At 33.6% G+C, this 27,962-nt stretch overlaps 4 protein-coding genes across 5 annotated transcripts; 1 reads left to right on the top strand and 3 right to left on the bottom strand.

The window, feature by feature from the left end:
• The first annotated feature begins 2 nt into the window (after positions 1–2).
• Positions 3–10,964, top strand: LOC120143401 (serine/threonine-protein kinase 25-like). The gene is made up of 21 exons (XM_039157732.1): positions 3–80; positions 532–770; positions 1,876–1,932; positions 2,375–2,402; positions 2,490–2,612; positions 3,394–3,505; positions 3,728–3,765; positions 3,901–3,954; positions 5,647–5,715; positions 5,892–6,008; positions 6,133–6,201; positions 6,582–6,661; positions 6,856–6,984; positions 7,062–7,305; positions 8,137–8,229; positions 8,326–8,493; positions 8,912–9,042; positions 9,309–9,438; positions 10,042–10,166; positions 10,271–10,453; positions 10,901–10,964. Exons 2-21 carry the CDS (start codon positions 676–678, stop codon positions 10,917–10,919), a joined length of 2,064 nt encoding a protein of 687 aa, XP_039013663.1. The 5' UTR covers positions 3–80; positions 532–675; the 3' UTR covers positions 10,920–10,964.
• On the bottom strand, positions 6,731–18,761 carry LOC120143402 (30S ribosomal protein S20, chloroplastic-like). Of its 2 annotated transcripts, none has more exons than XM_039157733.1 (4): positions 18,508–18,761; positions 17,922–18,094; positions 16,615–16,892; positions 6,731–6,741 (listed from the first exon to the last, which is right to left on the bottom strand). In XM_039157733.1, the coding sequence occupies exons 1-3, from the start codon at positions 18,686–18,688 to the stop codon at positions 16,659–16,661; spliced, it is 588 nt and encodes a 195-aa protein (XP_039013664.1). In that variant the 5' UTR covers positions 18,689–18,761; the 3' UTR covers positions 6,731–6,741; positions 16,615–16,658. The 2 variants fall into 2 exon arrangements, with proteins under 2 accessions (XP_039013664.1, XP_039013665.1); XM_039157734.1 differs by having other exon boundaries at positions 18,538–18,761.
• On the bottom strand, positions 13,443–14,043 carry LOC120143403 (ethylene-responsive transcription factor 4-like). Its single transcript, XM_039157735.1, has one exon. The coding sequence runs from the start codon at positions 14,026–14,028 to the stop codon at positions 13,498–13,500; it is 531 nt and encodes a 176-aa protein (XP_039013666.1). The 5' UTR covers positions 14,029–14,043; the 3' UTR covers positions 13,443–13,497.
• Positions 18,762–19,992: 1,231 nt separating the features above from the next.
• On the bottom strand, positions 19,993–27,962 carry LOC120143347. The gene is made up of 16 exons (XM_039157693.1): positions 27,723–27,962; positions 27,395–27,503; positions 26,984–27,046; positions 26,514–26,617; positions 25,181–25,247; positions 24,993–25,064; positions 24,442–24,603; positions 24,288–24,358; positions 24,069–24,166; positions 23,564–23,671; positions 22,780–22,874; positions 21,622–21,759; positions 21,059–21,106; positions 20,709–20,823; positions 20,424–20,521; positions 19,993–20,266 (listed from the first exon to the last, which is right to left on the bottom strand). The coding sequence occupies exons 1-16, from the start codon at positions 27,857–27,859 to the stop codon at positions 20,180–20,182; spliced, it is 1,572 nt and encodes a 523-aa protein (XP_039013624.1). The 5' UTR covers positions 27,860–27,962; the 3' UTR covers positions 19,993–20,179.

Below are 27,962 nucleotides of genomic sequence, written 5' to 3'. Positions count from 1 at the left end.
CGAAAGAGAAAGATCTTCCGAGACCGAAGAGATAATTTTTTTAAGAGAAAACAACATTTCTCCAACACGAATTAAAGAATGTATGTAAGGTGGTGGTTTTTTTTTGGGGGGGGGGGACAAAGTTGCTGTCGGTGATGTGGTGTTTTTCGTAACATAAATGTGGATGTTGTGGTCTCTCTATCAGGAGAGAGTGAAATTTTGTAATGGGTGTTTGTTAAATTTGTTGTTAAGGATTATGTTTGTTTTTGTTCGCATGTCGCTTTACTATATCCTTTCTTTCACCTAATAGAAAATGAAATCTTTATTTGTTTTGTGTGTCTGTGTGTTTGAGGTGCCTCTTTGTTTATGCTTTGCTTTCACTGTAAGAGCTTATGGGCATTTTCTGATTTCAATTTTTGGTAATAAAAGATTTTCCTTTTAATTGGGTCCTTAGATCTTGAAATGTGGGATTTTCTTGGTATGTACCTTTTTTTACAGATGTATTTTTTATACGAGGATATCAATGGGATTTGTTTTGAATTTCTGTTTCAGAGATAGGGTTCTCGAGGCTGGTTTTGGCAATATGGAACTGGATATTGAACTGTGATTGAAGAATGGGTGGAATGTGAATGCTTTAAGGGATTGAATTTTGCGTTGGTTTTATTTTTTGATGCCAAAGGGGTTTGTATGTAAAAAATGGATGATATAGCAGGTTTGCAGGAAGCAGCAGGGTCTAGATTTAGTCAATTCGAGTTGATTGGTAGAGGAGCCTTCGGCGATGTCTATAAGGCGTAAGTCTATATCGATTTCTTTGGTTATCACACTGCTTGAATGCATTTGCATTGTTTATTTACATTTTGTTAAGAACTTCAAGGGAATGTAATAGTTTTACTCTTGATTGAATGTAATATGTTGCTCATGTTTTTACTTGGTTACAGCTGTTTAATTCAGGAGTTGCTTGGTGCCTGGTAGGAGTAAATTAGTGGAATAGTGGTAAATAATACCAATGATATTGTTGAGTTTATACATTTTAGTGTCCAAGATGAAAATATATCATGATTCAAAAAATTTGAATTCGTATTTTTAATTTAAATATAAAGGAAAAAGATCTTCCTTGTGAATGGGGAAAAAAGGAGCCTCAAGGGCTGTTGGGTGCTGAATGAGCCATAAATTGAGTTTATGGAGATACCTAGTTTGTCTATGTAATGGCAAATAGGGTTGGAAAATGACTGGTGCAAAAGTAAAGAACTTGTGTACTGTTTAGGAGCATCACTGATTTTCAACGAACTATTGAAATGACTTGCAAGGTTACAAATATTGTGTGTCCTCAAGAAATAGAGTTTTAGTTATCTTATGTTTAAAATAAGTGCAGAGTGTTCTCGTTTGAATCCCGCTTGGAACAGAGCCCTTTTATGTAATAACTGATATCTCTTTTTTCCTATCAAGTCAAGCTGGTATTTTGTCCCTTTTTCTTGAGTTTATCAGATAGGTTAGGCTGATATTTTTGAAACAGGGTGCTCTAGTGAGCCATTCACCGTCTTATTTATTTGCCTATTTTTTAATGGCATGTCAAATGCCTGGGAACACATCATGTAAGTTGCCTGCATCTCAGTTATGCAGTCTACATTTGTAACTATTAGCCTACTGGTCTGTTGGTAATTGTTGAAGTACTGGCATTGATTCTTTTCAAATTAGTTTGATAATTGAATTTGTATTTCACATTTGAGGCTTGTATAGTACTTTTATCTTGTTTTACTATGTAAATGCTAGTTATACTGCAAGACATCTTGAACAGGTTCTTACCCATAATCACGTTGGATATGCTATGGTTGTTTAAATCATGAATCATAATTGATGAAAATGAGATGGGTAGCTGATGCCTTTCTTGATGTGCAGGTTTGATAAGGAACTGAACAAAGAAGTTGCTATTAAAGTTATTGATTTAGAGGAATCGTAAGTGGATAGCTTTGTTACTTTTGTTTAATTTATTCCTTATTATTAGAGTTTAAAGGCAGATGGTTGCTATGTGCAAGAAAGTCTTGTTTATTATCTTTCATTCATTTTCAATTTGTTTAATTACTAACTTTCTCTCTTTTTCTCATCTTCCCATCGTACTCACAGTCTATTTATATTTGTGAGTTTTTCTGATGAGAAAACCACTTATTAATGATAAATATGAATCGATAGTTTGTGCATGTTCAGCAAAGCAATTTTATCTTCCCATTCATCCTAGAAGTCCCATTACATATAACCAATTTGCATGGGAGTTTGTAGATGCCTTTATTTACTGCGAGTAGATGTGGCATGTAACAACTTCCATTCACATATTGTTTGTTTTTCTATTCATATTTTATCTCTTTCTTATGCATGCTTGATTAAATTATGCATTTTGCAGTGAGGATGAAATTGAGGACATCCAAAAGGTTAATCCTTATTATCTTGTGAGCTGGTATCCTTACTAATTAATGAGTAGATTTCTAAGTTTTCCATATGTGTGTTTTTGGTTCCAGGAAATCTCTGTTTTGTCACAATGCCGCTGTCCATACATCACGGAGTATTATGGTTCCTATCTTCACCAAACCAAACTATGGATAATAATGGAATACATGGCTGGTGGTTCCGTTGCTGACCTAGTAAGTTTCTTCTATTACTTGATTGAATATTAAGGAGGAAGTTTTGCTTCCAACCTTTCATGAACTCTTTTTTTCACTGTGTTTTTTACCAGGATTTTGGTAAATATGAAAGTGCCTTAGCAAAGATCATTGCAAACGTACCACCATGAAATAAATTAGGAAGTGTCATTGTTAAAGACTGAAATAAATGATAATGGGTTAATTTGTTATTGTTCTTTGTTTACTTAATGAGCCCAAGAACCTGATTCAGTAGCTTTTTTCTGTTAATTTCTCCAATTATTTTTTCCATAGGGATCAAAGTCTTGTTGTTGGCAAGGGAAGAGAGTTGTTAAAATAATGTTTTTTAAAATAAAATAAAATAAAATGTCAATGTCGTGATACAAGATTCTCTAGAACTACCTTTTATAGCTAAATGTCAACTAAACTGATGTAGGTAATAATAATTGCAAGCTTTTCAAGGCAACTCCACCATCTTTCCTTTAGTAGCTTAAAATTTTTTCTTTCGTGCTTTTAGCTCCAACTTGAAGCCATTTTCTTAGCAAACCTTGGTTGTCCCTTTGTTTTTATTCTGTTCTATACACGGCATATCCGTCTCTGATTTGATTTCTTGTGGGTACAATACAACCACTAATTTCCTTTTACTTCTCTGGTTGCATATGAGCTGATCTTTCTCTGCATATATTTGTGTTGAGGCACATGATTATTATCTAATTTGATGCACCATAATTCCTGAATTACATTTATTTTTTATTAAAAGCTTATGATGATTCCTTATGTTCAGCTCCAGTCAGGCCCTCCACTAGATGAAATGTCGATTGCATGTATCTCACGGGATTTACTGCATGCAATTGAATATTTACATAATGAAGGAAAGATTCATAGAGATATCAAAGGTTGTGTGTCTTACCTCCCCTTATAATTATAAATATAGTTGTTGTAGAGGCAAGATTAACATTTAGAACATTTGGTTTTAGAGATTTGTGTAGGCATATTTTCTGCTTTAAATTATTTGTATCATTTATTTTGACCTTTCTTTTAATTTGTATAAAATAGTTTATTAATTTAGTGATTTACACTTTTTTAACTGACAACATTTTTGCTATCTCTGTTGTCAGCGGCAAACATTTTATTGTCTGAAAATGGTGATGTTAAGGTACCTTTTTTTTCTCTTTAATGGGCTCACATTTAGCATGTCTTCTTTGTATTGGGTGGCTACGAGCGTATGTGTAAAATGGGTGAACGTGTATGCATTTTGCCGATGGCAGTTAATTTTATGGCCATGCAACAGGTTGCTGATTTTGGTGTTTCAGCGCAATTAACAAAGACGATATCAAGGAGAAAGGTACAGTATTTTGTTTAAGATACATGATCCAATAAGCCCATTTTCTGGCTTTGCTTCTGAATTTTTAGAAAAAAATTCTATGCCCTTAAGTGACTCTGTGATCTCTCTCTCTCTCTCTCTCTCTATGTGTGTGTGCGCATCTCCAAGCTTTTATCTCTCTCTTTCTATTCTAAATCAGAGATTACTTTTGATTTAACATTTAGATCTGAAAAAAGCTTTCAGTTTAAAGTTTTATACTATAATTTAAGCTTAATAGAAAAATAAGTGCTCAAACTATGCCTTGAAAAACGTTTTAGTGCCTAATGATTTTTTATCAAAAAATAGGTGCCTAACGTTTTTTCAGTTATACTTTTAGATGCTTACCGTTTATTATTATTTTTTTCAATAATAAAAATATTATTTTTAATTAAAAATTTTAGTTTATTTATAAAAAAACCCATTTTTTTTACTGAAATTATTAAAAAAAACCCTAAAAAACTAAAATCTTTAATTTCAACCTCATTACCAATAGTCGTGATCCATCTCCGACCACCATCTTCATTGCTGGACGGTCACCCTACCGTCGCCACCCACCCATTGACCAATAGTCATCTTTACCGTCACCAAAAATTCTTAAATCTAAAATCCCCAATATCGAAATCCCTAATTCCCAATTTTAATTTCCTAACCCAAACGGTCGCAGGCCATCTCCGGCCATCGTCGTCGTCGTCGAATGGTTGGGTTTTGATTGGAAAATCACGGTGGTTCGAATGGCGGCGGCGGATTGGCTTACAAACGGTGACATATTACGACAAAAGGTCAACGGGAGTTTGATTGGGAGTCGATGTCGGTGGTGGTGACGGTTACGGCTGGCTGGCCAACGGCTATGAAAGGGGGAAGGGGGAGGGGGGCTGCACGCACTGGCTGTCTTTTTACTTTTACAAATAAAATATTTTTTATTTTATTTTTATTTTTATTTTTTTAAATAATATCTCAAAATTATCAGAACATGACATGTGTCACTTAATAGGGATTTTTAACTGTTGTTAACGTTCGGGCAACAAAAACTGTAATGTTTAAAACATTAGGCACCTATTTTTGGTGAAAAATTCTTTAGGCACTAAAACGTTTTTCGAGACATAATTTGGGTTCTTATTTTTATATTAAGTCTTCTTGAAAACTATTCAATGCTTTTTAGTCCATGAATTAAAAGAAAATGAAAAAATGTTACTAATAATATGAGAGATAAGGTTTTAGGTGAGCAAGAATGGAAATAGGTTGTAGTATTTGTATGTTCTGAAATTAAAAGTTGGACATGCAATTGGAAATGGCGGGGTTCAATTTGGTCGTGAATAGAAGTGTCTGGATTACAACTTTCTTTTTTATGTACCTCCTTTCTAACTTTTATCTGCATCTTTCTTTTGTTGAATCGGAAATTGTCTTCTGTAAGTAAACTGCTTTACCAAATTGCTGCTTTAACATGGTATTGTGGCACTATTTCCAGTTGCTATCTGTTTGATTTTTACCTCCAGTGTATTCGGTGTCACCAGGACCCTGGTTGTCTTGGAAAGAAATTTGGAATGATATTTATAGAAGGATTAAAACCAGCCTGCGTTCCATTTGCCCCGAAATTATTTTTTATGCAAACAATATTACAGGTAGTCTCATTGTCATAATGATCATTAATGAACTAATATGGTTAACAATGTTCAGACTTTTGTAGGAACACCTTTCTGGATGGCACCAGAAGTTATTCAGAATACAGATGGATACAATGAGAAGGTACTTCTAAAATTTGTGCTTTCAAATTTTTCTCGAGTTACGGTTACTGCTATTACCTGCCATCCATCTGCTTATCCTCTCCCTCTTAGGCACATATGCACAGCCTGCAAAATATTTGTTTTCTAAGCCCTTTTGAATAATGAGCATTGCATCATTGGGTCTCTTTGATGACACAGGCCGATATATGGTCTTTGGGGATAACTGTGATTGAAATGGCCAAAGGAGAACCTCCACTTGCAGACCTTCATCCTATGAGAGTTCTTTTTATAATACCTCGAGAAAATCCACCTCAGGTAATCTCAATAGCTTTTGTTATCATGATAAGTTCTTGTTAAATGATTTATTCTTATGTTCTCTTTCTCATTATGGAATGATCATATCTATGTTTTAAATATAATCGAAATTTCTATCCCGCAGTTGGAAGAGCATTTTTCCCGTCCCTTGAAGGAATTTGTTTCCTTATGTTTGAAGAAAGTACCTGCGGAGGTAAACAATTATGTTTTCATTTTGCTTGCCCCTCTCGTGTCAATTTACTTTGTAATGGGTACAAAGACTTTTCCACTTTAATAGTCGGGGATATGATTGTGTCTATTCATGGTAAATATTGTTTGAAATAGCATTCTTTTCTTTTGGGCACTCATCAATTCCCTGTGTTTGGAAAAGTTCTCATTTTCTACATGGAGATGGATTTTGTGTTTGACCCCAACCAGTAGGGTAAGGTATATTAATTTAGTAAAATGGACAATTTTGGTGTTTTGGCGTCTAAAACTCATCTGATTTGTTTAAGCGATCCTAGGTTTATTGGCTTAATTATTTCTGAATGCTGTACACTGCTTTTGCTCTTCCTTTTATCTGTTTAATTTCAGAGATCTAGTGCCAAAGAACTTCTCAAGCATCGTTTGATAAAAAATGCTAGGAAGAGTCAGAAGCTTCTGGAGAGAATTAGGTACTTTCTTGAACTTGTGGTACCATAATCAAAATATGATTGGAATCTGTATTTGAAATGGTTTTGAGATGTCAAAGCACCTTCGAGTGCACTATGCTTATGGCATCAGTTATATTTCTGACATGTTATGAGAAAAGTATCAGTCTTGCATTGTTTATTGTAGTTAAGATGCTTGTGTTTTGTGTTCTCAATAGAGAGCGCTCAAAGTACCAACTAAAGGATGATGGAGAAACCCCCAGAAACTTCTCCGGGGCTATAGGAGAAGCATCTGACACTGTGAAGGTGACAAAAGATTTTAGAGGTGATGAAACTGTTCGAGCTAGGTGGGTTGATTGTGTGGATTAGAAGTACTTTTCCTTTTTATCTTGATTGGATTTGTACTGACTTGTTTGCTCAGCAGTAATCCGGGGAAAATATTCAAAAGTGCTGGATGGGACTTCAGCACCGGACCAAATAGTACAGGTACTGTTCGGAGTTTTGCAAGACCTCCTCAGATTAGAGAAAGGAAACTTGAACCTTCATATAGTAAAGCAATATCGAAAACTCCGGAAAGTGGTAATGCCCTTAATGAATCTGGGGAAGCTTTTTATGGAAAAGACACTAGAGAGTCATACCATGATGAACTTCAAGATAATAACAATGATGTAAGGTTTTATCTCTCTCTCTCCCACTCACACACACACACTGCATTAAGCGGTGTCCAACTATGCACTGCATCATTGCTTTCGGCATCATAAAGTTTTTCCCTTTTGTCCTATGTCCTTAATAAAATGATGTGTTGCACTGGATAATCTAGTGACTTCAAAGACTTCCATTTTTCTGAAAGTGACGAGTGGAGTTAAACATATGATTACGTTGACAAGTACGATTAAACTTTTCAAGAATTCTTTTCTTGTTTGCCAATACCATGACTAGAAGCTTTCTTTTTTCAGATTAGAGGGAGTTTCATATAATCTTTTTTTAACGTTTCTTATACTTACTATATGCCTTGAGGTCAAAGACATGAAGCCAAGCAAGGTGATAGAAGCTTATATTGTGTGGCGCAAGGCACAAAAAATGCACTTGCCTGAGTGAAGTAAGACACAATATTTGTATGTTTGAATATATACAAAATATGCTAAAATATATAACAATGTTCCTAAAGTCAGAAGAGTTGTCCAGTTGTCCTATAGAACTAGAGAGTTCAATATTGTTCCTTTTTTACTATTATAGGTACAGTTAATGAAGAAAACATGAATATAAAAGAAAGTCGAGATAACTTCAGTCAGGCTGGCCTTTTCTGTGCCTATCTCCTTACTGAAAAGCACTTGGTACTGGTAGTTTGAGGCATGTGCCTGATTAAATGTGCCTCGTCTGAAAGGGTCTTGAGGTGCTTTGTTTTCTAGAACTGTCTAGGCATGTGTCTTCACAACACTGACGATATGATGCTTTTATGCTAAGCTCTTGTGACATTGTTTTCGGCGCTCTATTCCCAGGATGAAATGTCTCTCAGTGGGTCAGGAACTATGGTCATAAGATCTCCTAGAGGATCTCAATCATCAACAATGCTTCGCCACTCAAACTCTCTTGTAAGCTTTCTTCACTTTCTCAAAGTTGTCTTTAGAAAAATATAAGTAGATTTTCTCCCAGCCATTCATTTTATTAGATTTTAATGTGCTGTGTAGTCTAGCAGCGCATATGCTTCTTTTGAAGATGCTTCTACCAGTGGAACTATTGTGCTCCGTGGCCAAGCTGATGATCCCGATTCTCCTCAAACCCCAAGATCCAGAGCAGGAATTCAAGACAGAACTTCGAGTGCATCAGTTGAAGATAGTGCTTCAAATCTTGCAGAGGTGGTTTTTAACTGTAAATTCTTTTTTATTCTTGTTTGGTCGTGAATTCCAATGTTATTGAGTGTATGTTTTATAAATTGGTAATTGATATTGATACATTTAACAATATTTATATAGTTTCCACTTTTTGTTCCGACTAGTTTTACAATATTATATCTCTAACATGCATACTTTGTTTGATAATTTCTTGTTTTTCTTATTGTTCTTCATTCTGTCTAGCTAGAACCACACAAATCATTGTCTAGCTGGACTTTTCCTAAAGCCTTTTTGTCGTATAATGCGTTTATTATCGGTTAAGCAAATTTATACTGTAGAAATCTGAGTTCACAATGGAATTTGAATTTATTATTAGCTTCTGGATTGAGAGCGTATGCTCATGTTTTCTGTTGAAAAGTTCCAACTTTTAATGTTGATTCAGGCGAAGGCTGCAATTCAAGCAGGTTTGAGGAAAGGAAATGCTAGGGACAGGTCTGGAAGGAGCAATCTTAGTAATCCTGGCCAGGAAAACAGAAGAAAAGACCAAATGAGTAACAGTTCCAATTCTTCTAGGTAAGCTGATAAAGCTATGTTACTCGGGCTCAACTGTGAGTGTCAAATATGCTTATGTATCCGCCATGGATATATTCAATTTTTCCTTGTATTTGGAGGATTATTGGATGATCATAATAGCTCCCTGACCAAAAATTTCGGGGTGTTGGACATGAGTACTTATAGAAAAATGAAGACTCAGCAACATAGTGATAAAGAACTAACTTTTTTCTCTCTCTATTTGGATGTGCCTGTATCTCTAAAGCATTGTAATTCGGTTCCAGCAGTTCTCATGAATTTCTTGATGCACAAAGTGTATTTCCAAGATCATGCCAACCAAGTGACGATGAAGAAAATGCTAAGATAGCATTGGTATCTGTGCCACTATCAATGTTACTTATCCCTTCTCTAAAAGAGGTGCGTACTGCATACATTCTTAGTTTTTCCTTGCCAAGTAGCGATATAGAACTAGTCTTTAACCTTGATGGTGCAATAAGATGCTTACCAATTATCAAGTATGCTATACATATAAATTGAGTCTTGGTACGGACTCTAATTCATCTGGATCAAAGTAGCTTTACAATAACAATGAGTGAAACAATTTTCCTGACCAACTTTTGTAAGTGGGTAATCAATAAAAGGAATTCTGAAGGTGGAAGATTGAAAAATCCACGATTGTGAGATCGGAGGTTTAAAATGGTTACTTTTAGAATATTGATCTACGGTAACGGATGTTTTGAGGTAGATGAGAAGCTTAATACAAGTAAACTCGTGAGGAAGTCAAACGGGTGATGGTTAAACTAGTAAACAAAGTCCTTTCCTTGTCTGTGCTCTTAGATGGAGTTAACCTGAAATAATGTAGGCATGTTTTGAAGTCTTTCATGTTAAGAGGTTGTTTCTGAACATGGTTCTATGATGTCTCCGTTGCCTTCCGGTTTTACTGTATCGACTATCAACTTTTCTTAAACCTGAATCAAATTTGTCTATATCTTATTAGTTTCATCAATGCATGCAATGTAGGTTTTCTCTGATGATTCAGAAGGGTCAGTTGTGCGTGCAGTTACGAATTCCCTCATAAATATGGAGCGCACAAAGCCTGGGTCTTGTGAAGCTCTTGTTCGCAAGTTGCTTGAACGATTGGCAAGGTTAAAAGTTTTTACTTTGTATCCTCATAGTATCATCTCCCTTGTAGGTAACATGTCTTTGTCTTTTAACACGACGAAACTCAAGTAAAGGTAAAATTTTGCAGCTCAAAGGAATCTTCCATGAAAGATATGCAGGAGCTAGCCGCTCACAAGTTCAATAAGGGAAATACTACTCCTGAAGAAACAAAAAATACAAACCTAGAAACCGACGGTCGAAAGAAGCAGCAGCATAAAGAACCTCCTTCAAATTCCAACTTGAGCCCTATTGCTAGATTTCTACTTTCTAGGTTTGTTGAAATATCACCTCCCTTAAATGTTCTTTATTCTGGAAAATCAAGTCATATTCTATGTTACTGGCACTCAGTTGTGAGTTCCTGATGCAAGTATTTGTGTTGTATGGATCTATTCATTTTTTTTCTCAAGTTTTCCCATGTATTTATGGGGTCCTCGAAGAACCATAGCCTCATATTTATGTCTGAAAACGGATTCGACACTGGTGTCGAACACGGTGCTTAAAAGGAAAAATGAAGAGTCGAAGCAATAGGGCCTATTTACAATGGATTATTTTAATAATGTATAAACTTTAGGGCCTATTGCTTCAGCTAGGAACTTTGGATGTCCAAAATCCTAATCTGCTTTGATTTTGCTTCGATAGTTTTGCATGATTGAATTTGATTCGGAGTAATATATTTGTTTATTTCCTGATGAGATTTAATTTTTCTCATGTGATGCAGATGGCAAAGCCAAACATAAATGGACGTCTCAAACCAACCTGAAGGAAAATGTGAGATTTTATATCTCACAGTTTTTGATGGTGGGTTTGCTTTCATGCGTTTGTTATTTATTTGAATGTACAGAAATTGTTTATTTATTATTATTAATTATCCATTCTGATTAATTTCTCTTACACTTTTTTATTTTGGTGGCGTATACTTGAAAGTTTTGCTATTTTTTTTTTCATTTCATGTAATCAATCATTTATTAAAAACAGTATCCTATTTACTTATCCTGCATACATCCATACATATGAGCAATTCCCATTACATCTGAAGGGTTTTCACAATACAAGAGATTTAGGTATATAATATACTTCTCAGTCAAGTTCAGATCCTACCACCGTCACTATTGGTGGAAAATCTATAATTTCTATGTAAATCTCAATTAGGTCTTAGATATACCTTGACTCTCGACTGGGAGAACCACCTCTAACCTAAAGTGTTGTAACTAAAAAAATCCATGTTCCATATGAAATATTGTTATTTCAAAACTGTTTAGTGCTAAATTGAAATACTGTTACTTTAAAATGATTAAAGTTTAAGCAGTTATATCTTTAAGGTATGTGTGTGTTGTCGATGATTATAAAAATTCTAACTAAATATTATCTTATAATTATTCTAGATTAATAAAAAAAAAGAAATAAAGTTAATGTTAATGGCATTATAGTCTATCTAATTATTTGAATTTAAAAAAAAATCTTTAAGTAGATATATATTAAAAATTATTATAGTTAACAGAATTATAAAAATTATATTTTAGCTAAAATTTAGGTATAAAATTAAATTTATTTTTATTTATTACGAGATAAATCGTAATGAATGATAAAAATTAGAAAACCATAAGCGGTCACCTTTTGAGTAATTCACAAATTTTGAGAATTTTTTTTTTAGTAGTTAAAAAATTATTGTTATTTTTAAAAGATTACATAATATTATTATTATTAAATAATTGAAAGATTTAAAATATATATTATTTTATAATATCTTAGTTTAATAAAAAATAAATAAATTTCTGTAACGTGTCGAGCAACCGCGTTTTGAATTAGTATCACCGTCGGGTCCCACTATCAAAATCTTCCGCCGGCCTAACTGTCACTCACCTTCGGACATGTCACCCGATGCCCCCTCCTCTTTTATTCCCTTCTCAGCGGCTGATCCGTACAAAAAAGTTCACGTGATATGGGACAGGCGGCGGATTTTGATTGGATAAGAGTCAACTTGAGAGTGTGGGGTAGAATAATCATTCAATTTTTTCCTTAAAAAAAGAGGTTCTGTTGGCGGTGCTTATTCAAGAAGACACGAATACTGGGCCCACTCAAAAGCAGACCACGCGTCTTCCTTTTTCAATACGGTTTCCCATTCTTTTCTGTTAATTATTATTTTTAAAAAAATATATATATATATATATATATTATCATTTTATTTCAATAACTTACATGTCCTTATTAGGGTAAACCACTTTAATGGTAACGCCTTTTAACATATTTGTGTCGAAACTTTTAAAATTTATATCTAAAATGTTTAATTTTTAAAAATAATCCTTATTATGTTAATGGTAGTCGATGTTACACTGTTTTTAATAAATTAATGCTCTATTAAATTTTTCATCATCTTATTAATCAATAAAAATAAACTAAATATTGTGTTTGAAGAGTTAGACCCTAAGACCTCGGAAGGGTCAATTACGTAACTATCACACTAAATTAACTAATTACATGAGTGGTAAATTTAAGATGTCTTAACTGAGTTAATTAAGTATTGTTTTAGGCGAAATTAAAAATTTTCATTATTTTACTGTTACATTAAACTTTATAATTTGGAGTAAACTATTTGTTTGTAAAATATTTAAAGATAATGCATTTAGTTCATTAGTTAAAATAAGCAATGAAAAATTAAATTTAATAAACTTTGATCACACTTTTTTTTTCTTTTCAAGATTGCGTGATTCATATTACTTGTTTTTTAGTGTTCATATTGTTAGATACAAATTATGTAATAGTTCAATTACTATTATTAGTCATAAATTAATTAGAGATGATAGAGATAAAATTATTTAATTATCATTATTTTTAATCACATTCTGATTAGAATTACGTAGAATAAACAATCTTTTTAGCCTTTATATAAAATATTAAATATTTAAAATTTCCAAAATTTTAAATTTCTCATATAAGCTTTAAATTAAATTTACTTTTTTATTTAGTTGGGTAAAGGGTGTGTCCCCAAATATACGACGGTGCATACCCAATACTAACAACTGCAAAACATGTAATTAAAAATGCGTAGTGTTGGAAATTTTAAAGCTCGGATGGGTAAATATGAGAATATTTAATAATGTTATTCAAATTAATTATAGTAAAGAGAAATTTTTTTCAAGTTGTCAAGAACAGGGATCACTACGTGTTAGGATTACATTTTTTTTTACATGCGTAATACATTAAAGTGTCAGTTTTTTTAAAATATAATTATAACCCGAAAAAAAAAAAGACTAAAAGAAAAGCCCAAAACGCTGAGGATCGAAGCTCAAAACATCTGGAAAAAAAAGGAGAAAGAAATCAATCCATCTCAACCGGCAACTGATTAAGATCAAGATCCAACACTCTCCGCCGAACTCCGCCTTCGAAATCTACAACCGAGAACGACGAGTCGGAGTCGCTCTGAGAACCACCTTTTGTCGGGAAACCCGACCCGGTAGAAGCGAAGACATCGAAGAAATATACCGGACGATTCGCCGTCGCATGGAGCAAAGAACACGCGCTGGAGAGAGTGAGGTCCAGAGGCGGCGGAGAACAGGTCTCCACTGTGCTGCTCTGGCTAGGGCTGCGCGTGAAGCCGTTTACGTTGTCGCCGGCGAAATTTGTTTTGGCCTTGGCGCCACGGAATTCCCTTGCCGCCGCGTCGTAGGCACGCGCTGCTTCCTCAGCTGTGTCGAAGGTGCCGAGCCAGACGCGGGTCTTCTTTCTCGGGTCCCGGATCTCCGCTGCGTAACGTCCCCATGGGCGCTTCCTAACGCCACGGTAGCGGATCTCCTTGGAATTCGGATCGAGAATCAAGTTAATCGGGCCGGGCTTAGATATCGGAGCCATGGTTCTTTTTCCTTTATTTTGAGGCGTGCGCAAGCGAAAATGAGTTAACGAAAATGGCGATGAAATGGTTGGGTTTATATAGAAGAAGGTTAGCTATAAAACGCACCGCTTCGGCGCTTTATTGTGTGCATTCAAAGCAGGATTTGTGGGATTTCGTTCTGTTTCAAGAACCACTTCAGTTCATTACCGTCTTCCAATCATTTTGTGCCCCATTTCTCCTTCCTTTTCTTGCATAACTTTAGGTGTTTAGAGTCTGAATTATTATTTTTGTTCGATTTTGATATTTAAATTTTATTTGGTACATCATTATTAAAAATTAACATAATTATTAATATGTTATTTTTTATTTTTTTAATAATGACGTGACATTATCTTATGGTGATATGTCAATATCACAAATTTAAATTAAATATTAAATATAATTTTAAAATAAAATTTAGATATTAAAATAGAACACATGTAATACTTTTAAGTACTAAGCATGTAATTTACCTTAAATTATATTTGCTCAAGTTTTTTGAGAAAAATATTTAAAAAAAGTTCTTAATTTTTTAATATTTTATTGCATCATCTAAATTTGTATTTTTCTTTTTTATTCACAGATATTTCCACTAAAATAGAACTTTTACTTATATTAAAAATTTATTTTTTGTATTAATATTTTGGTTAAAATAAATTATATAACCAAAAGAATAAATAATTTCTTAAAGAACTATAAAACATCTCCATAAATATAAAATTTGAAGCACTATAAAACATCTTCATAAATTATACTTTGACTATTATAGACATAAAAGAAGTCAAAATTGATGTTATTTCAATTATATATATTTTTAATTCATTTATAATTTATCTAAAAATAAAAATTATGTATACAATTTTAAAATATTTAAGACAAATCTATACATGAATTTCAGATTTACGCCTATTATTATTAAAATAAGCAGAGAAACGTCTACTCGGTAAAAAAAAGCATAAAAAACGAGACGGGAAATTAAATTAAAACGGGTTCCGTTCTTTCAAGAAAAAACCCTTTGGATGTAAACCCAAAACCGCGTTCCGGTTCGTCAAACGGGATAAAAATTTGAGGTCCCACACGTTAAATTGCATCACGCACCTCACGTGTGAGAAATCAAGAGATTATAGAATAATAAATGTACTACCGGTTGCAGCCAAAATAAACTAAACAAAATATGATTTAAATAAATCCCAACTCGTACGTAGCCACCTCTGCCGCAACAAGAAAGACAGAGTGGGCCCACTTGAAGGAAAAAAAACTTAGGAATCCACGTGTCAGTGCGATCTGAGACGGCGTTCGTTAACGGAGGCTTAAGGTCGTTTTGTTTGGTGGTTGTAAGGATTGACGGCGAAGTTACTCATCGTGACGTCGATTCTTTTTTGTTTAGGACAAAAAAGATTTGTTTGGGGGAAGTGTGTATCGCATGCCGCGTGGGACGGATCTCGTAATTTCGTCGGAAACTCGTTTGGAAGGAACTGTCGGCTCGGCTTTGAAGTGGTCAATTGGATCTAACGGTTGCAAGCCATTTTGGTTTTCTGGCTCTGAGTTGACACGTGTTATTCTGATGTTCTTAAACATTATTTTTCGTGGGTAAATTGTGGGTTTAGTAACTAACGTATCAGTTTGATCCGTTTTAATATCTAAACTTTTAATTTTTTAAAATTATACCTAAATTTTAATTTTTATTTCATTTTAGTATCCTCATTCAAAATTTAACATTAAATTAAAAAATGAATGTGTAAATACTAAAATGAATCAAAACTGATAATTTAGGTACTAACTGCACTAACGGAGGGATACTAAAATGAAATAAGAACTAAACATTAAATATGATTTTGAAAAAAAATAAAATAAAAGTTTAAGTGTTAAATCGAACAAAAATTGATATTTTAGATATTAGATGTGTAATTTATTCTTTTTTTTTAAAGATGTTATTGAACATTGTCCGAAGTGACAATGAGCCATCCTGAAGTTATTTATTTTCTTTCAAAACTTTTAGGGTAAAGTAGAAGTATTTATTATTTTTATTTTGTTTTGATACCTAAATTTATTTCTTTTAAAATCATATCTAGTTTTTAATTTTAATTTTATTTTTTATATTTCGTTGTTGAAAACTAAATGGTAATATTGGTATATCACCATAAAAATGTCATGTTATTATTGAAAAAAATAAAAGAATACCATAACAAAAGTTTTTATTAATTTTTTATCCGTGAAGTATTATATTGTAACCTAAACTATACGTTAAATATAACTTTTAAAAAATAAAATTACAAAAATAAAACAAAACTAATAATTTAAGTACTAAACATATAATTTACCTAATTTTTAATACAATTATTGCGACTTCCAGTATTTTTCATCAATATTTAGTTACTTTCAGATATGTTTATTGAGTTGATAATAGTTTGTTTGTGAAATTAGTGTGATTGCTAGCAAAATTTAATAAAAAAATATTATTATTATCAACTGTTAAACTATAATTTTTTAAATATATAAATAATTTTTAATTTTTTTAAGTAGAAAAGTTTCACATCAAACTTCAGTAAAATGTAGAGAAAGGACACAACAACAAAAAGAATGATTTTCTGAAAATGATGATAATAATATTCTAGGCTGCATTTTCTGCTGCAGCAGGGGCATACCACCCATGGTGAATCTCCACAGCCTTCTTTCTCCGAGCAAGTCGCGACTTTCTACGAGCTCCGGTGTTCCTATGCAGCGTTCCCACCTTCACTGCTTTATCAATCACCGAATAAGCCTCCGCTATCAGTTTCTCGATCGAGAAGATTTCTTCGGCTTCTGCCTCCGGTTTCTTCCTCAGCACATCCAGTGCATCCAAAACCTTGGGGTGATTAAAAAAATAGAAAAGCCATTAGGCAATTCATGGAACATCATGAACCATCTTAGAACATGCTACAAAACAGATCTAATGCGATCGGGGCTTATTCCGCTTGTTCGTGCAACCACCTTTAAAGGCGGCATCCGGCAGATTTAGGATTCGATACAAGCATCTGCAGCTTCCTTAGTAGAAAAAAGGAAAAGACTTTTAATCAGAACTTTGCCCAAGTTGCTTACCCGAGTGATTTCGCCTTACACCATTGAAGTACAATCCATGAACGATACCCAAGTTAAATTCATATTCGAATAGGTTACGAAGGAATAATCCCCCAAGTATATGAAAGAACTTTGAACAAATTGCACATAGCCGCATGCTTGTCCCAGGTAAATAGAAAAAACAAAAGAATTCCTATTGCTCAACATGCATTGTACCATCTGCTATTGAGAATCGCTGACAATCCGACTGGGAAACCGGAGATTTTGGACTCGAGTGATAACAGCTCAGCATATCCAAGCAAGTATAATAATAACTCAATCGAAAAAACATAAAAAGTTAAAACTGTAACGATTAAGCCACTATGTTCTGCAAAGAGCGGAACTTGCATATGTCAATGGCCTAAGTTAGGTGAATTTGAACCGCAGAATGCTTTCATATGAATCTTGTCGAATTACAAGAAATGATGGGTTATTCTATGTAGTAGCTTAAGTACCGGCTCTCGTATGAGGATGCACGAGTACTTCAGACGGATAGAAGTATGGAACTAAAAACTAATTAAGAAAAGGCTAGTATGTTCTGCAAGGAGTGGATCTTGCATAGAGGAATTGGAACTGCAGAATGTTAACATAAGAACATTGTCGAATTACCACAAATACTGGATTTTGTTTCTTCGTCGTAGCTTAAGTACCCGGTTCTTGTATGTGAACCCACGAGACTCTAAGACTACCATAGGACGCATAACAATCAGAGACTCAATATTTCTAGAACCCCAACACATGTTAAGCAATCAGAGAAGTAATATGCAAGGATTGGTACCTTCTTCATCCGGGTTTTGACTTCGGATTTCTTCGCTTTGTTGTAAATTCGCCTTTTCTCAGCTTGTCGAGCCCTCTTAGCAGCTGAATCGGCCCTCTTCTTTGGTGCAGCCTCACAAACAACAACGAAACGATGAATTGGTTTCTGATTCATTGTGCTAAAAGGCAGGTTCCCTGAAAAAAAAAACAGAAAAAGAACAAAAATCAAGCAACTCCAAATTCATCATCAATTTCCACACACAAAAAAGAGATTCTTCTAATGAAGCCGTTCATATCTAAAAAGGGGGAAACAAGGGACTAAAATTACCAAGAAAAACCACATATAACCAATAGCTAAAGAGTCACTTAATTCCCAACAAGCTCCATTAAATTGGCAAGAAAATCCAGTAGGAACCAAGGGACTAAAACAGGGATAAAATATGGTGATAAACCCAGAAACAGAAACTTAAAGAATCCAACTTTCCCCATAACTTTCTAGCGAACCAAACATTGAATTTCCATCAAAGTTTTCACTTCAACTGAACAAAAAGAGAAATGGGTATTGCATAAAACACAATAATACGAGAAAAGAAGAAGAGAAAGGATACCTTTGGAGAAGATATCGTGAGAGAGGTTATTGGAGAAACTGAGAGTCTTAAGAGCACTAAGATTTCGATGCAAAGCATTAGTTGAAGAGTTGATATTGCTTTTGAGTGAAAGTGTTTTGAGCTTAGATTGAAGAGTGAAACATGACGAAGACAAGCAACAATTAACCGCTGCAATCGTCATTTTTCTTTCTTCCCCTTCTCTGTCTTATCTAAAGAGATGAAGAATTTGAGCTTTTTATGTTTGTTTTTCTAATTTATTTCTTCACCCTTTTTTTGCTTATCCAATATCATAGCCAGAATGGTGGGTGAAGCTTCAGTGGATTTTTCTTCACATTTCCTACTTTACCCTTGTTTTGTCTCGAAAATGCCTTGTTGAGCTTTGATGGTTATGGGCTTTGTTGGTTTTTAATTAATAATAGTCGTTTGTTTTATTAAATAAAAGATCAAATAAATTATAAGAAGAGTTTATAAAGTTAAAGAATATTAATCATGTTAGTCAATCATATTTCTTAAATTATGGGAGTATAAAAATTAATCACTAAAAAATAAAATATAATCATATAAAGATAGAACTAAACACAAATTAAACGACTTTAATAATTAAGAAATAGTTGTTATCTACGAAAGTCACATACTATAAGAATATTTGAGTGTTCCTTAACAAATAATTGAGAAATTTTCAAATTAATACTATCTTATAATCATCTGTACTACTAAAAATATAAAATTAAAAATTTAATCAAACAATTGATCGATAAACTATTGCAACCACAACGTAATGCATGCATAATCATATTTAAATCTAAAATTATCTTATATGTTGAGGCATTTTCACTCAATAAATTCCATCTTATTATTTAACTTAAATTTGAATGAACATTAAAAAATTAAAAGAATTAGATAAAATGTCATAATTTTGTATAAAATAACCTTTCATAGATTTATTTATTTTTTTATAATTTGAGACAAATATTTATTCAAATATGATTCTTAACTATTTGATATTGAGCACTCATATCCCTAATATTTTTAATCTTCGAATTCAAAGTCTTAAAAAATAACAACTTTTTTATCATCGTAATCATTTGATTCGTGCAATTAACTAACCTATTTTGTCCCCTCTCTAATAGTTGTATCTCAAGTTATCCAACATATTTTCCCTCTTTTTTCATATAATAACCAACCTATTCACTACCCCGTCTCAATTGTTTTGCTAGCTTTGATTATAATTGTGATATGTTTGATCGAAAAAGTACAAAAATGTGTAATAAATCCAAAAACAAAATATAAAATGATTTCTTTGGTTGTGAGTTTTAAGAAAAATAGATTTCATCATTTAAAATAAAATCTCTGGAACGTTTCCTAAATATATCATTTCCTAGATTCAGGAGATCAATCCCCTGCTACAAGGATTGATCCTCATGAGGTCAGATTAGACGCTTATCTCTGTTCAAAGGTTAGTTTGTCACATTAAAAGATTGTTCATAGTCATGAAGGATATGTTTATTTGTATTTTCAAAGAGTTTTCATCTGTATATATCTATCACATCAGTTATATCAGTAAAGTTTACAATTTTTTTTTTATAAAAAAAAACAACCCCAGAAATATACCAAACATGACAGGTAAGTCTCCCATGATGTAAATAAGTAAACTAATTTGCTTGCAAAGGCCCTAAAATCTTTCAGCTGTCATTACCACTGGAGTTGCTTCACTGTGCTTTCTAACCAGATATGGACCTCTCTCAACACCTTCTTGCAACTGCAAAACCAAAATGGAAAGAAATTAATACAGCCCTTCAATCACGGCTTATGGATTTTGGTATGAATTCGAGATCCCTCTATCAATGCAACCTCTGATGTGATCGTCGACACAACCGAAATGCAGAAGAAACAAGACGTTTTGGTTTATAACTAACCTTCCCAGCTATTCCAGAGAGGGTGGGATCGCTAGCAAGTTTACTCGACACGAACGACCTATGGATTTCTTTGCAACAGTTGTATCTAGCCTCCATACCTCACAACAATAGAAATAGTTGTAAGTCGATCATACACAACATCAAAGAGATCGGGATCTCCTTTAATGCTCAAAATATTAGAAGAGATTTAAATGGCAAAAGACGGTTTCATTGGGACAAGAGAGGGAGCAATGGAGATAATATGATGAGACTTTCTTGTTTGATTTAGAAATGAAAGCAATATACCTATTTTTGTAGTTTCAGTAGTTGGATCAGTTATTATGCTTATTATCTCTGGTTTCGAGCAAATCTCCATCAAGCACCATACTCGAGCTACTAATCCTGTTATTACTCTGTACCCCTGATATCAGCAAAAAACAATACCATGGTCATTTAACAAATATCTGCACCATAATGAAACACTGACATTGGTGGAAAAAAATGAATACAGACACCTTAGGTCGAAAATCTAATATTTCATCTTATGCAGCGAGTACAAATAGGTAAATTCAGTTATTGAAAATGATTGATTTCAATTAGAAAAGTAAGCTTGATTTGGCAAATAGATAGATTATTTGTAGAGAAGAAACACTCACTGCTAGACGAAATTCTGCAGCCTGTTGAAGAATAGATAGGAAAAGACCCTGCAAATCATGCAACCCGAGTTACTAAAGGGTCGTTTGTTTACTGTTGAATGGAACCATTCAGCGCTAAATGTTGAACCGTTCAGCATTCAGCGTGTTTGATTCTCACATCTGAATGAAGACTATGCTAAATGAAACAGCACAATACTGCTGAATGATTCAGCATTAAAGTACATTCTGAATCATTAAGCACCCGGTATTTTACCATAATACCTATTTTTTCACGTCTTATTAAACAATGATATCTTATGATATAATAAATCATTATGAAGGTAAAAATGAAAATATTCATAATTTAGATTGTACATTCAGAACCATTATTAAACATCATGTCACATTCAGAGTCAATTCATACAGAGCCTTTGAATCATTCAGGCCATTGAATCATTCAGCGCTTAATCATTTTATTTTATCAAACAACCCCTAAATTCCATTTATTTATTTTTTCAAAGGAGATTATCAGAAAGTCAAATGCATATGAGTCCGGGACACTTGAGATTGATAGAATTGCTTACAGATGGTGTCAACTTTGTACTTTCTGATGCTACTTCATAGATCAAATGTCGAAGACTTTCTTCTGCATCATCATTTAGTATTATGCTACCCTCAGGCCGGTTTTCTCCCACAATATTCCCTAGGGCATGCAACGCAGCCTAGATTGCAATAACCAAATCCATCAGAAGTTGGAATATTAGATTGAAGATGCAATCTGACTGTTACGCGGAATACACTCCATCAAAGATCAATTTCAGTATTTTGCCAGTTCTGTCAAAGTCATGGTACATCTAATTTCCAAGCAACCCAATTAAAACTACAGTTCTGTGACTACCGGGACATTTGAAACAGTAGGTTGAAACTGTTTTTCCACGTTAAAAAAAACTGTTATAAAGCTTAAAAAGGACTGTAATAATACGAAGGGAAAGCCAGCTGCTATACTCCACTGATAATACATCTGAAACAAAAAAAATTCCTTATTAACGTATACGTTCTCTACTATGAACCTCAAAGCTCTTCGAGAAACGGTAATGCATGTTACAACCGTGGAAAATCACTCAAGTTCATCAAAAGGAGCTTGAAACCTTAAGAATCATTAGAGAGAGACAAATCTCTTGAGGATTTTCGGTAAAAGTTCTACTTAGGATTTTCAGGAATACCACTCAAGTTCATCAACCTGACCCACATCTCTTTAGGATGATTTTTATAGGCTTTAGGCTTAAGGTTTATTAGTCCATCCATCCCTTTAAATACAGAATAATCTTTATTACATAAGTAGGAAACCTATTAGAAAGGAAAGAAATTAACTAAAATAAAATCACAACAAAGAAACCTAAGGAAAGAAAATTAATAACAATCTAAACCTTAATTAAAGAACTGAAGTTAATGGTATTTCCTAGCATACATGCTAATGGTTTAACTAAGTCAATAGTTTAAGATAGATCATCAACAATTATCGTGAGGTTACATGTGAACAGATAGGTATGATTTAACCATGTCATTATGTTGGGTCTTTTAAGAATCACCGAGATATCATATTTCAAGATAACAGAGTCATGCACATAGTTTTGTGAATTCTGTGTTTTTTTTTCTTAGTGAACTGATTCAAAAAGCCTTCAAATTACGTAATCCATTATGATCACTGAAGAATACCAAACAAAAGAATTGGAAATGCTTACCAACTGTTTACCACCCCCTTGCCCATCAAATGCAGCATGAACTATATGCCTTGCAGCGGGAGGAAAACTTAGTAGCAACAAAGCTCCTTGAATTGCTAAATGCATCAGAAAATAGGAGGGAAAAGAATCAGGTATAAATAGTAATCATTTTAGGATTATCAACATAATGAACAAGTTCTTCAGAAAGCTGCCAACTTAGGTTTTTTATCGGAAGAACATATACGTAACAAAATGAAGAATTTGATAGACATGATTCATTATGTTAACCATCAAACTTAAAACCAATAAACCATAGAGGTAGAAACTTAACCAAAGATGTAAGACCACAGGGCACACAAAGCCAAAGCCATGTTTATATAACATGGAGCGTGTACTTTGAGGCAGGGCCCATATAAATTTTTAGAAACAGAAAAGGTACGGACCATTTCCATTTAAATCATATAGAGAAAATAAATGATAACAAAGGCCATAATAATAATTAGTTAATTCAAAGTGAAGTAGCAACAATATAAAAAGACTAAAAGAATCATATTATTCTATTTGATGATAGTCATCTGCATTCTGCAATTACATAGTCAACGTTGCTCCAACTGTCAATTTATTTATATTTTTGGAGTAACTGTTTCAAGCACTTGTGTCCAAATCATGTTTGGACATGGGTATGGGGGTCTGATCCTCTAAGTGTATGGAAAACAGAAAGAACTAATCATATTCGTGTTGGACAAATAACCGTATCCAACACTCACACCCAAGTCCCAATAATATAGGTCTAACCAATACTTACATGATCCTATTCCTCCAAGCGCTTCAAGTGCAGATTCATATTCATCAGCATCTTGACCATCCAACAGCCCAAGTCTCGCATCAATGGCTGAAATCAAACTTTTGGCACCTGAATATAGAAGAAAATAAGGGAACTTAAAACATTCCACGCCAAAAAAAATATTCAGGTCAGAGTAAGGATAATGTCCTTCATGATAGTAATCAAATTTCAATTTATTTTCCAGGATTATTTTAGTTGGTTATCGTTTTTTCCTTGTACTAGCACTGTGCAATAGGGAACCTGCAGTTGGATGCAAGGTGCAAAGAGAATATTGCCACAGCATCCAGAATAAAAAGGGCAAAGCATATAACACATGCAAATCCAAAGAGAACAAAGGAAACAAATATAAAAATGACAATGGTAACAGCAAATTCAGTCTTTTAAACTTCTAAAGATGCTTAGTTCTAACTAAATTAGTCTCTTCGATAACTGAATTTCAGAACTCAGAGGCACATATAAGCCTTACTCGTTTCATCAACAAACATGTATATGTTCTCCTTGGATAAAAGTCTTCCACTTATCATCATTGCTCTTGATCGTAGAATTGATTCCATTGATGAGTTGCTATAAAAGTAAATAAAGCAGGTTACGGAGAAAACAATGAAAATTCGGTTATAGAGAAAGCAACAATGGTTTTTATGAAAAAAATAAAAAAAGAGAAAAAAATTAATCCTCAAATAAGTACCTGATTATAGAATGAAGTAACAGAATGGTGGTCCTCGCCAAAAACTCTGCACCGTGCTGGATGTCAGTCAGCTGCATATATGTCTAGTCAATATCCCATACGAAATGCAAATAAAAATGAAGCAAGTAAAGATGTGTTCTGGGTCAGGGTAAACCTCGTACAACAGCTCCAAAGCATTTAGGGTTACAAGGGTATCATTTGAATTCCTGATATCAGCCTCTAATAAACTGAGCAGATTTGAATTATATATTACTGATGCTATGGAGTTTGAAATGGAGAATAACTTCACTATCAATGATAAAACACGCACACGCCCCTGAAAAAGGATTTACAGTATTAAGAAGGGAATACAACTATAAGAAAATTTCCTGACCATATGCATAGCTACATAAATGTCAAAATCTGGAATTGGTGCCTGCCAGGAACTTCAAATTTCTTACAACTGCAGAGATATAAAAATGATAAAAGTCTTTAAAACAATGACAGAGACTACCTTTTCTCAAAATAACCAAAACTCCAGACATTTTTGTGATGAAAATAGTTAAAAATGCTACAATTCAAGTAAAGCAATTGTGTACACAGCTGATAGTCTTTCAATTTTCAAATATATGCCCAAAAATATAAGAAAAGACTATGAAACAAAGGGAACGCACATGAGACCAGTAATAGAAAAAAGTCAAAGAGCACGCGAGAAAATAATCATACCAGTGATGAACATCGAGATGCTACATTCCCAAGGTGTGTAACATCATTGATATTAGATGGGAAAATGATGCCCTTCATAAAGTTTCAAAAACATTAAAACGAAATTTTAGTAAACTGAAACTATAATGGTATAATGCGTTAAAAAGACTAAACCTCAGATAGCAAGTAATTTAAGGTCAAGTCCTCACCATGGCTTCTGGAAACTGAGCTAAGGTCTTGATGGCATCAATTGCAGCAGTAGCAACTTGTTCATTGCTACAGGTGAGTAACTTGACATTATTTTATGCAGAAGGACGTCTCAAACAACTAAATGGGTGTTAAAACCAATAACTTATTTGAGATATGACCAGCCAGACGTCTTTAGATAAACAATAGAAACACTAAGAGATAGCTAGCACATTTTTCCATTGCCTCTTTCAACTGAAGCAAATGATTTCAAGATATACTCAATTTTAGAGCTTAAATCTGGAAGATTTTTCCAGTTCCTCTATGCAACTAATCTAGAACAGTTTTATCTCCAAATTACAGATACAAAAGAATATAGAAAGCGTATTTTCTTCCTGCAAGTTCTCTTATAAAGGATTTCCATGTTCAATTTCAAAGAGCAGGATCGTGACTTTCAGAACCGTTATTGTCGGTGAGTAAGCTCTTCACAGTACTTCAAATAATTGTTGACCCCAAGGAGCGATGCCAAAATATCTCTAGTACTATAATACACTTGAGGCATAAGAAAGCAGTATGGCAACCATATTCATCATATTCTCCCTCACACTGGTAGAGAATTGCACATTAAATTTATCTATATTTGATCCCATCATACAGCCTTGAATTACTTTTTTTTTTGACCATATAACTCTTTAAAACATGCTAAATTAGAGAGCCAAAAAGATGATTAACAGAGAACAACAGCCAAAAAACATACTAAAAGGTTTTAGATTTGACTCGAACTTTTCAGAAAAGAAGCGTGGATGACACTTATAAAGCTTATTGATTGCCCACCCAAAAAGAATGATTTTTTTTTAACCGGAAGCTATGATAGCCCATATGATCAGCAGCATGGCAGTCCTGAACAATATTTTTTGTAATCATAAGATATGATAGCCCATATGATCAATGACATGACAATACCAGTACAAGTGTACAACAAAACCAAAACACTTAAAAAGTCTATACATAGAGAAATAATTCATAGCCATATTTTCCATGTCATGTACCAACTTTATGTTTGTCCACTCATATGCACAAAACAAAAAGATAAAGAGGGATTATGCCATATTTCTCAGCAAAAATGAAGATTAAATCATAAACAACGGAAAGTCTTATTTTCGAGTTCAAAGTGATACATAGAGAAATAATTCATAGCCATATTTTCCATGTCATGTACCAACTTTATGTTTGTCCACTCATATGCACAAAACAAAAAGATAAAGAGGGATTATGCCATATTTCTCAGCAAAAATGAAGATTAAATCATAAACAACGGAAAGTCTTATTTTCGAGTTCAAAGTGATAGGTTCTTACCCATTTATCAAACAGTCCAGTAAGAGAGGATAAACATCATAGTCCATAATCAGCTTTACGGCAGATAAAGATTTGTCATCAAAGTTCTCTAGAAAGAACAAAACCTGGATGAAGTTGTCAACATTCAGGTAAATATACGAGTTAATTTACAAATGGTATATTAATATTGTATAAATACATGTAGATAAGCACATTTGGTCATGCTTTGCTCATAAAATCCCGTGGTCATATAACATAATAAATCTTAATACCAGCCAGTTCCATCTATCCCCCAAAAGAGATATCTTAAAATGGATCCGAAAATAACCAGTTGTGGCAAGCCCTTGGATATATATTGTTTTGCCAACATTTTTAATTCTTACAATAGCTACGGCCTACGGGTACCCCTTTTTGCATAAGAATTCAACTTAGAAAGTGCAAAAATTACCAAAGAAATCAACAAAAATAATTTGGAGAAGTTGTACACTTACCGTTTTGCAAGATAAACAACGAACTATTTGAGAATCTGCCTTGAGGCCAACTTGAACAAAAGGCTAATAAACAGAAAAGATGTCCCTTTAAGTGTCATCGTAAATTAATAAGCACATGATAAAGATATACTCCAAAGTTTGAACTATTAAAAATGCTACTTAGACTACTAATTCGAGATCTTAAAATGTATCAATTTTGAAGCATTTCAAAGATAAACATCAAGGAGATAATAATCACTAATAAATCGAGTCTACATTAAAAAAATCAGAATGTTTTCCCAATGCTAATACTATCCAAAGATTCTCATTCCCACAAGGCATCCTAACAATGTACATTACATTTGAAGCTAATCAACTGCTTTTTACAAGTGAAAAGCAAGCAATTAATTTACTGAAGGACCGAATGCATACCATGTACTGTGGAACGAGTGAGGTACCATACTTGGTCTTAAATACTCTCTCCAAACAAGCAACCAGAGTATTCTCCAGGCCAGGCACATCAGCTTTTGTCTGCAGAGCACTGCAAAGGAGCTAGTAAAAGTTAAAAGCCCATTATTTTAAGTTAAAACTGAAAACCCAGTAAGCTAAAATAAATTCCCACAATGAAAACTGATTCCTTTCAGCATTTAAATTGCTAATCTTGAAATACCCATTAAAGAAAATCCCAGAAATACTCAAATTAATAAAAAGCAAAAGAAAAAAAATAAGTAAACATGAATAAAAAGGGGGAGGGGGTTGCCTGATGATGACAGGGAGAGGGAAACGATCAAGAAAAACTTTGACAGCGGCGTCGTTTTGAGCGCCAGGATGATGAGCGAACTCGGAAGCAGAGTCGAGCAACTGAGTTGGATCGTGGAACGAGAATTCTTCCTCCATAGGTGCGTACTGATTTCGATTATTAGGAATTCTGAAGTAGCGGGCGGTGACAGTGAAGGATATAAGAGAGATTTATAGAGCAAAGCCGCGTGGCTTAATCAGA

The sequence above is a fragment of the Hibiscus syriacus genome, unplaced genomic scaffold, assembly GCF_006381635.1.
Source record: "Hibiscus syriacus cultivar Baekdansim isolate YM2019G1 unplaced genomic scaffold, ASM638163v2 tig00110847_pilon, whole genome shotgun sequence".
Lineage (NCBI taxonomy): Eukaryota > Viridiplantae > Streptophyta > Magnoliopsida > Malvales > Malvaceae > Hibiscus > Hibiscus syriacus.
This window is presented reverse-complemented; position numbering and strand designations above follow the sequence as displayed.